The sequence below is a fragment of the Strix uralensis genome, chromosome 37 (genome assembly GCF_047716275.1).
Source record: "Strix uralensis isolate ZFMK-TIS-50842 chromosome 37, bStrUra1, whole genome shotgun sequence".
In the NCBI taxonomy this organism is placed as follows: domain Eukaryota; kingdom Metazoa; phylum Chordata; class Aves; order Strigiformes; family Strigidae; genus Strix; species Strix uralensis.
The window spans coordinates 1,815,935-1,832,322 of NC_134008.1; the positions used below are offsets into that span (position 1 = coordinate 1,815,935).

General features: G+C 51.9%; 1 protein-coding gene and 1 long non-coding RNA gene across 2 annotated transcripts in view; one reads left to right on the top strand and one right to left on the bottom strand.

Moving 5' to 3' along the window:
• The window catches only part of LOC141937094 (uncharacterized), a 786,032-nt gene that overhangs the window by 698,345 nt on the left and 71,299 nt on the right, over positions 1-16,388 (top strand). The window lies entirely within an intron of this gene.
• On the bottom strand, positions 1,885-2,820 carry LOC141937080 (olfactory receptor 14C36-like). The gene has a single exon (XM_074854482.1). The coding sequence runs from the start codon at positions 2,818-2,820 to the stop codon at positions 1,885-1,887; it is 936 nt and encodes a 311-aa protein (XP_074710583.1).

Consider the following 16,388-nt stretch of genomic DNA (forward strand, 5'->3'; position numbering starts at 1 on the left):
GAGGGCCATGACTGAAGAGGCCAGGGAGGGAATGAGGAGACAAGGTTCCTGTCCCTGGGGGCTGGGGAAGCAGGAAGTCAGAGGCACTGCTTATGGGTTGCAAATCAAATGTTCAGGTGACTGTGAAAGGCCTTGATGGGTTTCATCAACAGGATGGTCGAGCCCTGACGTCCATACCCTGGGTACGGGGATCATTTTTCCTCCTGGGATGCTCAGGGCTCTTCCTGGGGTCAGTGAGATGCAGGGGGGTGTGATGTTGATGCAGGACAGTGGTAGGACTCCCCCCAGGCTCTGTGGAGGGTGGGAGAGGAGGCAACAAAGCACTGTGGCTGTAGGAACTGGTGTCCTCTCAGGGTCCTCAGTGGAAGCGACAGCAGCCATTGCTGAAAGCACAAGGACTGTTGGGGATCCCAGCCTCAACCAAGGAGCCATCCCCACCACAGGCTGTCCCACACTTTCCTATGCCTGTGCCTGTTTCTCTGCAGATTTTAACCACCACCCCTTCTTCCCCTCCTCACTCTGACCCCATGCTGTCTCCCCAACATTTACTGATGACTCTATTTCTTGAAACATAAAAATCACTTTCTGAGGTTTGCCAAAGGCTGTGAGATCCCCATAACCTCTGCAACATCTTCCAAAGCCCTGATAATGCTCCTCCATTGCCAAAGATGTCCCAGCCCCCAGCGACACTTGAATCCTCTATTGAGTCCCATGTCCCAGCACTGAACTGCACATCCTCCTTCTTCTGCTTCCTCAGAAACAAAACTCAACCTATCTCACCTCAGTATGACACACTCGCACGTCCTGCTACTTCCCATCTTCTTCCTGCCTTTTACACACACACCTCTCTCTCCCTGCATTCCCATGTGTCCCACCAACCCTTCTGCTTCCCCTGCAGAGATGGAACCTCAGCACAGGACGTTATCAAATCCTCCAGGTTCATGGATGTTTCCCGAGGTCCATCCAAGTGTGGGGAGCAAAGGAAGAAATGAGAGGTGTCTCAGCCTCCCCATCAGTCCCAGGGCTGAGAGCCAGCCATGGCATGAGGAGACAGGGACCAGTGACACCCTGTGTCCCCTGCTCCTGTCTCCAAGGCATCCTTATTGTCCACTCCCAGCAAGCCCCTCTGTGCCAGGCCTTCTCCAGGAAGAGACTCCTGTCCCAGAGGCTCCTCAGGCTTCTCCAGTTGCCCCAGCAATAGAGAAACTTGCCCCGAGCTGGTGCACGCAGAAATAGGTTTCTCTTGGTTATTTCTTACCCCCTGGAAGCACAGCGCTGCTCCTTTGCTCTTCTCGGGTGATGTCGCTGCCTACAGACAAGCTTTAACCAGTGAAATATTTCCATGCTGATGTGACCTGTCACTCCTTCCACCTCCTTGTGCTCTCCACAGGGCCTTGAGTTTGTGGTGCTGCTCTGTAGAGCGATTGGACTGTGGTGCCTGAAAGCCATGGGGTGACAGTCCCAGGTAGATCCCTGTGATCATTCACCATCTCCAGGGGAACTGGGCACCCACGGAGGAAGGGTCAACCCAGGCCCATTCCCTATACACATAGCCCCAACCCTCCTGCCATGGAGAACGCAAGCACAGCAGCTCGGCCTTGTGGGGGCAATTTCTTCAGCCTGACCTCAGCTTTGGAAGAAGAGCCCAACCTCCAGACATTGAGGAAATCCCCTTTTATTACAGAGATGCCACATGGGAGGCCAATGGTAACATCATGCCAGACACACGAGAACAGACCTCTGGGTCAGACAGGCTGATTCATGCCTCTGGGGAAGTGAAGTGGGTGCAGACATGGACAAATATGGTTATCACAGATAAAATGCCCAAAGCACAGGAGGTTCCCAAGATGAATATGAAATCACTTCTGAAGAGACATGGGCAGGTTAATGGTGCTGAGAAACAGCTGATTGAATCAGCTTCTTCAATGTCTCTTTAAGCTTCTGGTTCCTCATGCTGTAGATAAGGGGGTTCGTTGCTGGAGGCACCACTGAGTACAGAAATGATATCACCAGGTTCAGGGATGGGGACGAGATGGAGGGGGGCTTCAGGTAGGCAAACATGGCAGTGCTGATAAAGAGGGAGACGACGGCCAGGTGAGGGAGGCACGTGGAAAATGCTTTGTGCCGTCTCTGCTCAGAGGGGATCCTCAGCACGGCCCTGAAGATCTGCACATAGGACACCACAATGAAAACAAAACATCCAAAAAGTAAACAGGCACTAGCCACGATAAGCCCAAATTCTCTGAGGTAGGAATGTGAGCAGAAGAGCTTGAGGATCTGGGGGATTTCACAGAAGAACTGGTCCACAGCATTACCTTGGCAGAGTGGTAGTGAAAATGTGTTGGCCGTGTGCAGCACAGCATAGAGAAACCCAGTACCCCAGGCAGCTGCTGCCATGTGGACACAAGCTCTGCTGCCCAGGAGGGTCCCATAGTGCAGGGGTTTGCAGATGACAACGTAGCAGTCGTAGGACATGTCAGTGAGAAGAAAATGCTCTGCTGGCATGAAAAATAAAAAGAAAAATTGCTGGACAGCACATCCTGGGTAAGAAATCTCCCTGGTGTCCCAGAGGGAATTGTGCATGGTTTTGGGGAGAGTGATGGAGATGGAGCCCAGGGCAAGGAGGGAGAGGTTGCGGAGGAAGAAGTACATGGGGGTGTGCAGGTGGTGGTCACAGGCGATGGTGGTGATGATGAGGCCGTTGCCCAGGAGGGCAGCCAGGTAGATGCCGAGGAAGAGCCAGAAGTGCAAGAGCTGCAGCTCCTGTGTGTCTGCAAATGCCAGGAGGAGGAACTCAGTGATGGAGCTGCCATTGGGCATTTGCTGCCTCTGTGCATGGGGACCTGCCCAATAAGGAAAAGGCAGTGAGAAGTTAGGGCAGAGTTCTCTGAGTAAAACCTATTCCAGATCTCATGGAAACCCCTCAGTTGCCTTGACCCTTTCAGGGAGACCTTTGTCAGGTCCTTTCTATGAGCTCTGTTTGGTGCTGACCTTGGTGCCGTAAGGAGCACGTGTCTCTGTTGTGTCTCTGCAAATGCCAGGAAGAGAAATTTGGTGACGGAGCTGTTGTTGCACATTTGCTGCCACTGGATCTGGCAGATTGTTACAGGAAGAAAAGGCAGTGGTAAGTGTGAAGAGAGATCTCTGAGCAAAACCTGTGCCGTTTCTTTGTAGACCCTCTTCCTGCCCCACACACAACTCTTTTTTTTGCCTCTGGGGGAACCCTTCATTCAGACTCCTGACTTAAGCTTCATTTTCTGCAGCTAATGCTGTGATTTCATGCTGTGATGGGCAGGGCCTCTGCCCATGGGAGCTTGAGAAGTCAGCCCTGCCCAACTGCAGTGGGTACGTGGGAATGTGGCAGGGGGAAGAGGGGCTAGGTTTCATATTAAGAATTAGTCAGATGAAATCACTCCTCATTTAGAAGGGTTTATCAGAATCTGCACTCCTAGTGCTAAGGAATATAGGTGGCAGAAAGTAATTTTAGGCAATCTTTTTTTTTCCTACCTTCCCTATTATGCCCTTTGAGCGTTCTCTGAAACCAGAAATCCTGAAAAATTCTGCTGCACTCAGAGAGAATGGCTGTGAGACTGGAGAAGCAACAGGATTCCCTGTGGCCTAGTGAAGGGAGCTGGTCGAGCCTGTTTCCAGCTGCCTTGTGCTTGCACCTTCCTGAGGTGGAGGGCAATCACCCTCCCGTGTATCTCTGAAAAGACACCAGACACTGCTAAGAGCAGAGGGATACACTGCAGATCACTCAATGTCTCACTCTTTCTTAAGGTCTCAGCATTCCACTTCGAGCCCAGAACACACACGGCTCATTTCACTAACCCAAGAGCATTTCCTCAGTCGCAGTATCTCTGCGCTTCTCTATGGGGCTTTAAGATAAACCAGAGGTGCTCTGAGATAGGTTTGCATCCTTGAGGGCAGCTCACAGCTTGGAAGGACACCTCAAGGGGATAGCCAAGTGTCCTAATGGTGGTGCCTCAGTAAGTAAGAGTTAGTTCATAGCCCAGCCCCAGAGATTGTATTGACCAGATCTCCACAGGTGAGAGGAAAGCTGGGACGCTTGTTGCCATGGTCACAGCTGCGTGAAAGGGCCCACAAGATCAGAGTGTGACTGTGCAGCTGAAACTCCCATCCCCAGAGAGCCTGACAGCAAGAACGAAATAACAACAGAAATAACACAGACAAATGGAGAGCCAAGTTAAACGTGAGGGTCTGTCTGAGAGAGGTCAGGGCAGGGGCAGCCTCAGGACAGTGTTACCCTTCCCCAGCTGTGCTCACCACCTCCCAGACACCAACATTGCTGGGCAGCTGCTGCCAGTCCCTGTGCTCTGCAGAGGGAACTGGGCACGGGGCTGGAGAACTGCACCACATCGCTCTGCTGCAGCTTGGGCTGCAGAGGAGGAGGTTCATGCCTTGGACCCCACTGCCCTGAGGGCAGAGGCTTTGATGGGTGGGAGAGGAGGAAGCAAGGGGGCTTGCTTAGAGGAAGGGGTCTGCACTGGAGGGGATGATATGGAGATTTCTGAATTCTCCCTGCCATGTTTCTGTTTGCATTTTCTCTCATTCCCTGACCATATCCCTGCTGTCTGGAGTTTTTCCTCCTGGAAGGTGTTTCCCTGTGCCAGGTCTTTCCCTGTCATCATGGACAGACGCTGTCCCAACCTTTGTGCATTCACCTTGGCCCTATAGTAACTTACCTGTTTGCAGGGCACTGGCTGGGCACATATTCCTGTTTCCAGGTAGAAAAGGGCAGGTCAGAACAACCCTGATGGGTGATGCTGGTGCTGCCTATAGGCAGGGGAGTGGCTGAAGGCACATTACGTGGCTGCTATCAAAGCTACTGCTCACTCAGAGTTACAGCTCAGCAGTCTCAGTGACTCCTTCAAGCACAAGAACTCCTTTTCCTTTTCTCCCCCCAATTTCCGAAAAAGGAGGAAATTGTAAACACAGACTCAAAAGAGCTCCTTATCTTTATAGTAATCCCTGCCTTGACCTTCCTCTTAAAATGATGCCTCTGCCAATGTCCAGAGGAGATCTGGAGCTGTGAGCAGCCCTGACCCATGCAGCACCCTCTCCACAGCAGAAGGACCCTGCCCTACCAGGGGTCTCTCCTTCCCACCACAGCTTCTCCCCACAGAGCCGTGGGCAGCTCCCCGGGCAGGCTGAGTGCTGACCCTGGCAGGCAGCAGAGTCCCTGCCCCAGCACACAGCCTCCGGGCTGCAGGGACCGACCCTGCTCTGAAGGACAGTCCTGGGCACCCCTGGCTGCACCCGTGGCTGCACACCCCTGCAGCCGTCCCTGGGAGAAGGCAGCCGCCATGGCCTGTCCCTCTGACAGTGCAGCAGGGAAGCCCTGCTCTGGAGCACGTCCTCCTCCTCTAGACACGAGGGAGATTCCTGGCAGCTGTGCTGGTTTCACCAGATCCCTCTACCAACTGCAGCTGCATTGCCCTGCACCCAGAGACTTACTGTGTCAAGGACTGGGAAGATTTCTCCTCCAGTGAGCTCTCAGCATCCTCCCACTCCTGTCTGCCTTTCCCCTCTCTGTGCCCGGCTCCTCTGCCCTTGGTGCCTGCAGGCAGTGCCCTCAGCCCTGCTGCGCTTTGCAGAGGAGCTGCTCCTGGGCAGAGCTGTCTCTCTGCAGTGCAGCCCACTTGCCCTGAGCTCCCTCCGTCCCAGGAGCCCAGCCCAGCTCTGCAGCAGAGGACCAGTCCAAGGCATTTTAATGACACCTCAGGTGGGTTTGGTGTCGAGTCCATGAACCTCAGACACTGAGTAGCTGATGAAGAAATCTCTGAGGAAGTCAGATTCAAACTGCAAAGTTTCTTGTGGCTTTAATGGGTCCCACTGAAGGACACTGTTGACAAAGCCTCCCCAGGCTCCACTTAGAGCAGAAATGTGGAGGCAGTGATGGCAGGTAGGGAAAAGCAAAGGAAAGGTGGCTCTGATGCTGAGGAAACCTGCATGTGTTTCATGAAACGAAAGGACCAAGCCCTGACCCCATTAACCAAAGGGCCAAGCTGTGACCGCCAGCCCCTGGAAAGGGAGATCCTGTCCCTCACACATTGCTCAGGGCTCTTCCTGGGGCAGTGGGTGATGGAGATGTGCACCTGCCAAGCTCCTGAGTAGGGACAAGGGGGCAATGAGGCCCCAGTCCTGCAGGGGACTGTGCCTCCTCATAGGCATCAGTGGCAGAAACACCAGCCATGGCCAAAGTCAGGGAGAGGTTGACTTTGTTGGGGGCTTTCATCTTTTCTACAACCCTCTCTCTTACCAACAACACTCCACCACAGGCTGTCCTATGGTGTTGCATTACCTGTGCCTCTTTCCCTGCAGGCTGTACTCACCCACCCAGTTGCCTCACCTTGTTCTCACCTGAGCATCTTCCTTCCTTTACTGATATCTTCCTGTCCTCAATGGCTGTCTTTGAAACCTTGTTTTTTTGTTTTTGAAATCTTCTAAAACCCTTGGGCCACCCAGACTCCTTCTGGGTGATGCACTGCAACACAGCACTGCCCTTGGAGTTAATACTTATTCTCCTTGTGTCCAGTTTGGACTTCCCCAGCTGCGATTTGTGACATTATTGCTTTATCATATTTTGCACTATGAAAAAAAGCTCCACCGTCTCTGAAGCCTCTCTTCAAGCACTCTCAGGCTACTCTTGTTCTGTCCCGAATCTCCACACCACTGATCCCAGGGAGTTCAGTTTCTCTATCTGGGCGTGTTCCTGAGGCCACTAAACCCCATCTTGGGAGACGTCTGGGCACTTTCCAAGGTTTTTGCATATAAAAATGTAGTTGTCATAGTCTAAGAAAGACAGAATGAGACTTTTTACCATGGACTTAGTCCCAGAACAAGGGGCAACGGCTTTAAACTGAAGCAGAAAATATTTAGATTTGATATAAGGAACAAATATTTTATGAGTGTGTTGAGACACTGAAAGAGGCTGCCTAGAGAGGTTTCAGGGAGGGGGCATCCACAACTTCTCTGGGCAACCTGTTCCAGTGTCTCACCACCCTCACAGTAAGTAATTTCTTCCTTATATCTAATCTAAATGTACCTGCTTTCAGTTTGAACTCATAACCTCTTGTCCTGTCCCTACACTCCCTGATAAAGAGTCCCTCTCCAGCTTTCCTGTAGGCACCCTTTAAGCACTGGAAGGCTGTTATAATGTCTCCCTGGAGCCTTCTCTTCTCCAGGCTAAAAATCCCCAACTCTCTCTGCCTGTCCTCATAGGGGAGGTGCTCCAGTCCATGTCAGTGAATTTTCTGAGGATGTGCTCGATCCCACACTCCATGTCACCAGTGAAGATGTTAAACAGCACTGGTCTCAACACCAACCCTGAGGAATGCCACTCGTCAGCACTCTGCTTTTGGACATCGAGCCGCTGACTGCAACTCTTTGAGTAAGACTGTCCAGCTAATTCCTTATCACTGAGTGGTTCATCCATCAAATCCATGTCTCTCCAGTTTATAGACAAAGATCTCATGTGTCAAATGTTTGTACAAGTCCAGGTAGCTGACATCAGTTCCTCTTCCAACTGTTCTTTTGGGGTCCAGCGAGTGGTGAGACTGGTGTGTGTGCATGTCACATTGGTGTGTATGTCGGTGGGTGTAACCAGTAGTGAACATCAAACCTGAGCAACAAGTGACTAGAAGAGGCCTGGGAGCCCAGTATTTTTGAGAGCCTAAGACTGGATTGGATAATGGAGAGCCCAGAGAGTCTGCAGGTATCTCTTGGAGGAGTAAGGCTGCCCAAACCACCTCCTGGAGAAACTGTCTCAACTTGGTTGTCTGGTGCTTGGTTTTGACCTAGAGCAGAAATTGTCCGTTAGAGATAAGAGCATCAGGAATGCATGAAGTTGTATCTGGAAATGGACAAGGAGTCGACTGAGAGCTGAGAGGTCAACACGAAAGGGAAGAACAACATGGGCAATGCTGTGGTGGGTTGATGTCTGCTCCAGACGTCCTGGTCAGGAAGAGGAAGTAGATGAGGCCTTCTTCAGACAATTGGAAGAAGCCTCATGTTTACAGGCCCTGGCAGTCATGGAAGACTCACACTATCCCCATATCTACTGAAGGGGCAACAGAGCAAGGTGCAAGCCACACAGGCTGATTTTGGAGCTTGTCCTGAGAAGGGTGACTGAGGAGGCAGTGAGGTGAGGTGCCCTGTGGGACTTCATACTTACAAACAATGACGAGGTGGACAGGGATGGAACGGTCAGAGGTGAAAAGGTAGAGCTGAGGCTCCTGAGAGAAGGGAACAAGGCTTCATGAGAGCAGGCTTTGGCCTGCTGAGGGACTTGGCTGGAAGAATCCCATGGGATATCACCCTGCAGAGAAGAGGGGTGCAGAGAGCTGTTTGATGGTCAAGGATCTCTTCCAGCTGAGAAGGATGCACCCCAACATGCAGGAAGTCACGCAGACATGGCAGGAGGCTGGCAGGGATGTGAAAGGAGCTCCTGACTGAAGTGAAGCATGAGGAGGCAGCACAGAGAAGGTGGAAGCTGATGCCTTCCAGCCTCAACGGTTCAGTTGTGCTGGAGAGAGCCATTGGTGTCTGTGTGTGTGCTTGTCTGTGCGCGGGGGAACAGGTGGATGAGGGGATCCCAGGGACAGGTTCTGGAATGATGGAGAGTGTAAGACCAGCTCTTGGAGGGAGCCATTTTGTCTGTGTGTCTATTTAGGTATATATTTTGCAGTAATGGAGTATAGCATAACAAGAGCCCACCCTTGTTTCCCTTTCTCTACTCACCATGGTTTTGAATGGCCTAGAAGCCTTTGCCTGCACCACGGGTCTTCCCTTGACAGTAATGCATGCGTTGGGCAGGGAGGCTGGGTCAGTGCAGGGACAGGGCTGGCTCTGACAGGGGCCAGGAAGCAGCTGCCAGCAGGTGACAGCAAGGACAGTTTACAGGGGAGAAATTTATAGAGATTGACTTCATTGTTTTTAGGAAGGCAAAGCTTGCTTGGAGCCAGTGGTGGCAATGGAAGTCAAGAGCAAAACAATGAGCTTCAGTGGCTCATTAGAGGCCAAGAATGAACAAGGGAAATGCAGGGCTGGTGCTGAATGGGGAGGGTGATTTCACAACAGTAGACACAGATGGGGCTGGGGACTCAATGCCATCCTTGCCTGAGTCTGTACTGAAAAGTTCTCCAGGCCTCAGTGCTCAGGGAAAGGGCTAAACGAGCAGGAGAGCACGTACTGGCAGGAAGCTCAGGAAATGCAGCAAGGACAAGTGCCAGTGTGTGACCCTGCAGGACACCCCCTGGCAATGGCACAGGCTGGGGGCTGCCTGGCTGGGAGAAGCCCCGTGGGAAAGGTCTTGGTGGGTTGGGCAGGAGGCAGCCGTGTGCCCTGGCAGCAAGGGAGGCCAGCTGCCCCCAGGGCTTGATGGCCAGGAGTGCGGCCAGGAGATCAAGAGAGGGCATTGTCCAGGTCATTGCGTCCAGATTTCAGACCCCCAGGACAGGAATGATGTTGGCAAGCTGGAGGGGGTTTGGTCAATGGCCCCCAAGATAGGCCGGGCCTGGAACACTTTGCCTGTGAGGAGAGGCTGAGGGAGCTGGGCTTGTTCAGCCTGGAGAAGGGAGGGCTGAGGGGGACCTCAGTGCAGCCTGGCAGCACCTACGAGGAGGCCATAAAGAATAGAGAACTAGGGTCTGCACCATGTTGCACGTTCAGAGGATGGAAGAAGAGTGTTGGGTGAAAGAGGGGATGTTCAACCTGGAGATAAGGAAAAGATTTTTCACCCATCTCAGGGCTAGTCCTGAGCAGGGTATCCATGACCCCTGCCTGCCCTTCTGTCTGCCATGGTCGGTCAGGTCACAATAAGCCTTTGGAATCAGAACCCACGTGGGCCTCTTTAACCTGCCTCACCCCCCCCCCTCCCCGAGGATGTAATTTCTGTTGGGTGGGTTCACTGATGTGCTGGATGACCTCACAATACCTGCTGGCCAGCATGTCTCCTGAGCACCAGGCAAGCTGCTGCACTGAAGAGACCTCATAATCATCCCCATTCCAGCCAGCTCCCCTTGGCCTGCCTCTCCCCTTCCTCTCTGTCCTTGTTTTCTCTCTGCTGGGATGAGCGGTTCGTGATGAACGTCTTGTCCCCAAATACCTGAGGCCAGCTGCTGACAAATCAGGCTTCTGTAACAGTCATGGCCTCACAATCAACATCACATTTTGTGGTGCCTTTGCCCGTGTCTTCCCATCCACTCCCTTGACTCCTCATCGCTGCTGGACCCCATGTTCAGCAGCCAAACCCAGCCCCTTCACTGGCCTTTTCCTCTCCCCTGCCCCACCGGTTGGCAGAGACAGGGTGGGACGTGTCGCGTTCAGGCTTTGCAGTGCTCATGCAGAATTATTGCAACAAAGTCGGTGCTGAGATCAGACTCAGTGCTGTGGAGCAGACCCCAACAAGAAATAACAGCGTTCAACAGTAGATTTGCAGTGGTGGCAACCATGTTGGTTTTGCAAGGGGGGTTCTGTCCATTTACTCAAAGGATCTGCTACTACCAAGATGCACTTGGTGTTTCAAGCTGTCACTGCCAGTGGTCCCACAAAATCAATCTGCAGCTGTGGCCATGGGTCTCCAGTCTCTGGTTCTGGGCTGGGGCTTTTACTCCAGTGTAATCTGCACTGGTCACGGCACAAGACAGACAGCTCCTACCCCAGAGATCTACATTCTTCTTCGTTTTAGGCCAGCACTCACTGTCCCTCACTCTGTTCAGAGTGTTTGCCTCAGCTCATGGATGAGCTTGATGAGATTCTCCTTGAATATTCTCAGGCACAATCCAATGCTTATTGCCTTCTGCATCTACAGCATAAGAAATATTCCTTTCCCTTACTATGTGGATTGACCTGATGGGTCTTTTCACACGACTCCCTTGAATTTCCCTGGTTGGAAGGTGACATTTTCCCAAGTTGGGTCAGGATGATGGGCTCTGTCACAGCCACTTGAAGTCACTCGTTCTGGAGTTATTCAGCCTTAGTTTACCCCAGATGACCCAAGATTGTTCATGGATGCTCCTGTGCCTGCTAATAACAGGGCCAAGTTTCTTGGGTTCTCAATAGCTTCTTCAGCTGTGGGTCATCCCCAAGAATCTACTGGCAAGGGTACCAGGATCCCTGGTGCCAGCCCACAGGAACCTGGGCCTTCCCAGTAGAACCTATGGATCTTGACCAAGACTTACTCTTGAGTTCTAAGACTGCAGGGAATGCCTTGCATTTATTGTCACTTTTGCTGGGGACTGTATGCTTCTCTGCTAATAACTGAGCTGCTCTTCCTGCTTTCTTGAGGTCATTTTCTAAAAGCTTTTTTTTCCATTTCTAAATCTTGTACTTGTCTGACATCTAACTCCAGCTTTTTATTTTGTAAGTAGAGCCTATGTCTGTGGACCCTACTCTCTTCCACTCTTTTGATTAAGACGGGTCTCTTAATTTCAGAAATTCTTCAACGTTGTATCCCATGGGATTCTTCCAAACACGTTCCTCAGCAGGCCAAATCCTCCTTTCCTGAAGTCTTACTCTTGGCCTTGTTCCCTTCTCTCAGGAGCCTCAATTCTACTTTTCCACCTCTGACTGTTACATCCCTGACCAGCTCTTCCTTGTTTCTAAGCATAATTTCCTACAGGACACCTCCCCTCACTGGCTCCTCAGTCACTCTTGTCGGGATGATATTGTCACTTAACTCCAAAAACCTTGTGAATGGCTTGCACTTTGCTGTATTGCCTCTTCCGCAAATATTGGGATAGTTTAGGTCTCCCATGAGGACCAGGGCTTCTTCTAGTTAAATGAAGAAGGTCCATCTACTTCATCTTCTTCATCAGGGGGTCCGTAGCAGACATCCACCTACCAAAGTGTTGCCCATGATCCTTCAGCTCAACTGACTCTTCATCCATCCCCAGGCAGAGCTCCAACATCCCTACTGTTCTCTGCCATAAAAGGCAACTTCCCCTCTGGGTCCAGCCCCATAGCTTATCAGTAACAGACCCCGAGGACCCCACAGTTTCTCCAGGAGAGGGGATTTGTAGTGCCCTGCAACTCCTCATGCTGTTCTCTTCTGAGAGACAAACCAATTAAAATGAACTAGCTGCACATAAGCATGAAAAGTTGACCAAATGGAGCTTCAGTTAGTGGGGACCTTGAGAAAATATGCGGTTGGGCAAATGCAGTCACCTGCAGTTTTACAAGGAAAAGGGGCCAATCCTACATCAGTGTGGGGAGGGAACAAATAGCCTCATTCATCAGGACAGGCTGGGACATGACGAGCTGGTGTGGCTCCACACACATGGGTGTGTCCCAGGGTGTGGCTCCCCATTTTGGAGAAGTAGGGAGGGCCTGGAGAGTGTTGAATGAAGGTCTATCAAGGTGGGGTTCAGGACCTAGTGCGCATGACCTGTGTCGGGTGTCTAAGGGACCTGGAGTTCTTTGGCTCAGTGGTGTGGAGGCTCCAGGCACTATAGGAGTAGCCTGAGAGTGACTGAGGGGTGATTTCAGAGATGATGGAACTTCTCTTTATAGTAAGATACAGCATGAGAAAGGACTAATGCCACAAAGTGCAGCTGGGGAGACCCAGACTGGACACAGAGAAATGTCACTCGAAGGGCAGTGTTGTGGTGTAACAAGTCATCCAAAGCGAGCCTGGAGCAGCCCCAGACTTTGTATTTCATGGAGCAGCCAGGGAGGATGGAGAGATATCAGAAAAGGAAGGGAGATGCTCAGGTGAGAGCAAGGTATGGTAGCCGGGTGGACATCTACAGCCTACAGAGAAAGAGGTGCAGGTGTGGGACACGGTGGGACAGCCTGTGGTGGAGACAATAGAGGGATGAGGAAAGTTTGAAAATCCCCCAGCAGAGATGAGCTCTTTCTGCCCTTGGCTCTGGCTGTTGTCTCTGCCACTGATGCCAACGAGGAAGCACCTTCCCCTTACAGCACTGGGTGTCATGGCCTCCCCTTCCCCACCTGAGTGCCTTGCAGTTGTTGTACCATAGTCCTGCCCTTGGCATTGACCATTCCCACATCACACTGCTTGAGGAAGAGCTCTGAGCAATGTGTGAGGGACAGGATTCCCCCTCCCAGAGGCTGGGGGTCAGAGCTTGGCCCTTTTGCTTAATGTAACACCTCCAGTTTTACTCAGAATCTGTTCCACCTTGACATGGCCTTTGTTTACCTGTCATCTCTGCCTGGAGTTTTCTGCTCTAACAAGCCCCTAGGGAGGGTTTGTCACTAATGGTCCTCACTGGGACCCATTAAGACTCTAAGGGACTTTGTAGTTTGCATCTGGCTTTGACTTCTTGAGAGACATCTTCATCTTCCTATCACTCTCTGAGGTTCATGGACTCAGCATCAAATCCACCTGAGGGGTCATTAAAATGCCTTGGGCTGGTCCTCTGCTGCGGAGCTGGGCTGGGCTCCTGGGATGGAGGGACCTCAGGGCAAGTGGGCAGCGCTGCAGAGAGACAGCTCTGCCCAGGAGCAGCTCCTCTGCAAAGTGGAGCAGGGCTGAGGGCACTGCCTGCAGGCACTGAGGGCAGAGGAGCTGGGCACAGAGAGGGGAAAAGCAGATGGGAGTGGGAGGATGCTGAGAGCTCACTGGAGGAGAAATCTTCCCAGCCCTTGACACAGTAAGTCTCTGGGTGCAGGGCAATGCAGCTGCAGGTAGTTGTGGTAGTTTAGTCCCTGCTGGGGCCTGAGACCATGGGGCCGCTGCCCCTCCCCCATAAAGGGAGTGAAACACAAAGTCCCGGGGCTGAGATAAGGAGACGTTTAATACAACAGTGCAACAGCAACAAAACAAACAACAACAATAACAGTAATAACAATGAACAGAGCAAGGTATGTACTGATACAGTAGTGAGAGGAACAGCTGCACAAACACACGTGCTCACCGATTCTCCCGTGCTTGGGGGCCAGGAGGTGACGTCAGCATGGTATATGAATAACCCATCTAGAGCTTCCCCCCCACTGCTGGGGAAACTTAACCCTATCCTAGCTGAACCAGGACATAATCCACCTTTTTATTCTATACAACCTGTGTCACATCCAGCTGCCATTTAGCAATTAACAATAACGAAGAAGAATTAACAAAAGCACGGTATAATTCACAGTGTGTTTTCACCCAAAATCAAGTCCCCTTGTGGTATGCATTGGACCTCTCCATCCTTCTGCATCACCCACCAGGTGCACCCAGGTCCTTGAGCAAAAACAAGCCCGTGGATGTGTTTGCCTTTGTCTGGCGCAGGACTAACCCAGACCATTTTTCCCAGCACATCCCTCATGCTCACCACAGGGACTTTATCCCCGTCTACAACATGTGGAAGTTTTGACTGAGCCGGGCCAGCTCGATTGCCAGATCCTCTTGTGTTGACTAGCCAAGTGGCCTTTGTCAGATGTGTGTCCCAGTGTTTGAAGGTTCCACCCCCCATTGCTCTCAATGTAGTTTTTAACAGTCCATTGTAGCGCTCGATCTTCCCAGAGGCTGGTGCGTGGTAGGGGATGTGGTAGACCCACTCGATGCCATGTTCTTCTGTCCAGGCATCTATGAGGTTATTTCAGAAGTGAATCCCATTGTCTGACTCAATCCTCTCTGGGGTGCCGTGTCACCACAAGACTCGGTCTTCAAGGCCCAGGATGGTGTTCCAGGCGGTGGCATGGGACACTGGATAAGTTTCGAGCCATCCAGTGGTTACTTCCACCATTGTGAGCACGTGGCACTTGCCTTGGTGGCTCTGTGGCAGTGTGATGTAGTCGATCTGCCAGGCCTCTCCATATTTATATTTCATCCATCGATCTCCATTCCGCTGGGGCTTCACCCGCTTGGCTTGTTTGATTGCAGCACACGTCTCACATCCGTGGATGATCTCTGTGATGGTGTCAATGGTGAGGTCCACCCCTCGATCTCGAGCCCACCTGTATGATGCATCTCTGCCTTGGCGGCCCGAAGTCTCATGGGCCCACCGGGCTATGAACAGTTCACCTTTATGCTGCCAGTCCAAGTCCACCTGAGCCACATCGATCTTAACAGCCTGGTCAGCCTGCTGGTTGTGTTGATGTTCATCAGTGGCCTGACTCTTGGGTATATGGGCATCCACATGGCGCACCTTCACAACGAGGTTCTCCACCCGGGCTGCAATGTCCTGCCATACTTCAGCGGCCCAGATGGGTTTGCCCTTGCGTTGCCAGTTGTTCTGTTTCCATTGCTGCAACAACATCCACAGGGCACTTGCCACCACCCACGAGTCAGTGTAGAGATAGAGCCTCGGCCACTTTTCTCGCTCAGCAATCTCCAAAGCCAATTGGGTGGCTTTCACCTCTGCAAACTGGCTCGATTCACCTTGTCCCTCAGCAGCTTCAGTGACTCGTCGTGTGGGATACCACACAGCAGCCTTCCATCGTCGATGTTTCCCCACAATGCAACAAGACCCATCAGTGAACAGGGCATATCGCTTCTCCTCCTCTGGCAGCTCGTTATATGGTGGGGCCTCCTCAGCACGTTTCACCTCCTGTTCTGGTGACATCCCAGCATCTTTGTTCTCTGGCCAGTTTATGATCACTTCCACTAATCCTGGGCAGTCAAGGTTCCCTATTCGAGCCCGTTGTGTTATTAACGCAACCCATTTACTCCACGTGGCATCTGTTGCATGATGTGTGGAGGAAACCTTTCCTTTGAACATCCATCCCAGCACCAGCAGTCGGGGTGCCAGGAGGAGCTGTGTCTCAGTGCTGACCACTTCTGAGGCAGCTCGAATTCCTTCGTACGCTGCCAGTATCTCCTTCTCAGTTGCTGTATAGTTAGCTTCAGAGCCTTCGTATCCCCGGCTCCAAAAGCCTAGAGGTCGGCCTTGGGATTCCTCATCTGCTCTCTGCCAAAGGCTCCAGGTAGGGCCATTCTCCCCGGCTGCAGTGTAGAGCACTTTCTTAACCTCCTGCCCTGTCTGGACTGGCTCGAGGGCTGCTGCCTGGGCAATCTCCTGCTTAATTTGTTCAAAGGCTTGTTGTTGCTCAGGGCCCCGTTCAAAATCGTTCTTCTTGCGTGTTACGTGGTAGAGAGGGCTCACAATCAGGCTGTAGTTTGGGATGTGCATCCTCCAGAACCCCACAGCGCCCAGGAAAGACTGAGTCTCCTTTTTAGTGGTTGGTGGGGCCATGGCTGTTATCTTGTTTATCACCTCCATTGGGATGTGGTGACGCCCATCTTGCCATTTTATTCCTAGGAATTGAACCTCCCTTCCAGGCCCCTTAACTTTCTGTTGCTTGATGGCAAAACCAGCCTTCAGAAGGATTTCAATTACCTTCTTTCCTTTCTCAAAGACTTCCTCAGCTGTGTCCCCCCATACAATGATATCATCAATGAACTGCAGGTGTTCTGGAGCCCC

Bases quoted from the DNA above. Each gene is read 5' to 3' on its own strand.
- LOC141937080 (XM_074854482.1), bottom strand. From the start codon at position 2,820: ATGCCCAATGGCAGCTCCATCACTGAGTTCCTCCTCCTGGCATTTGCA.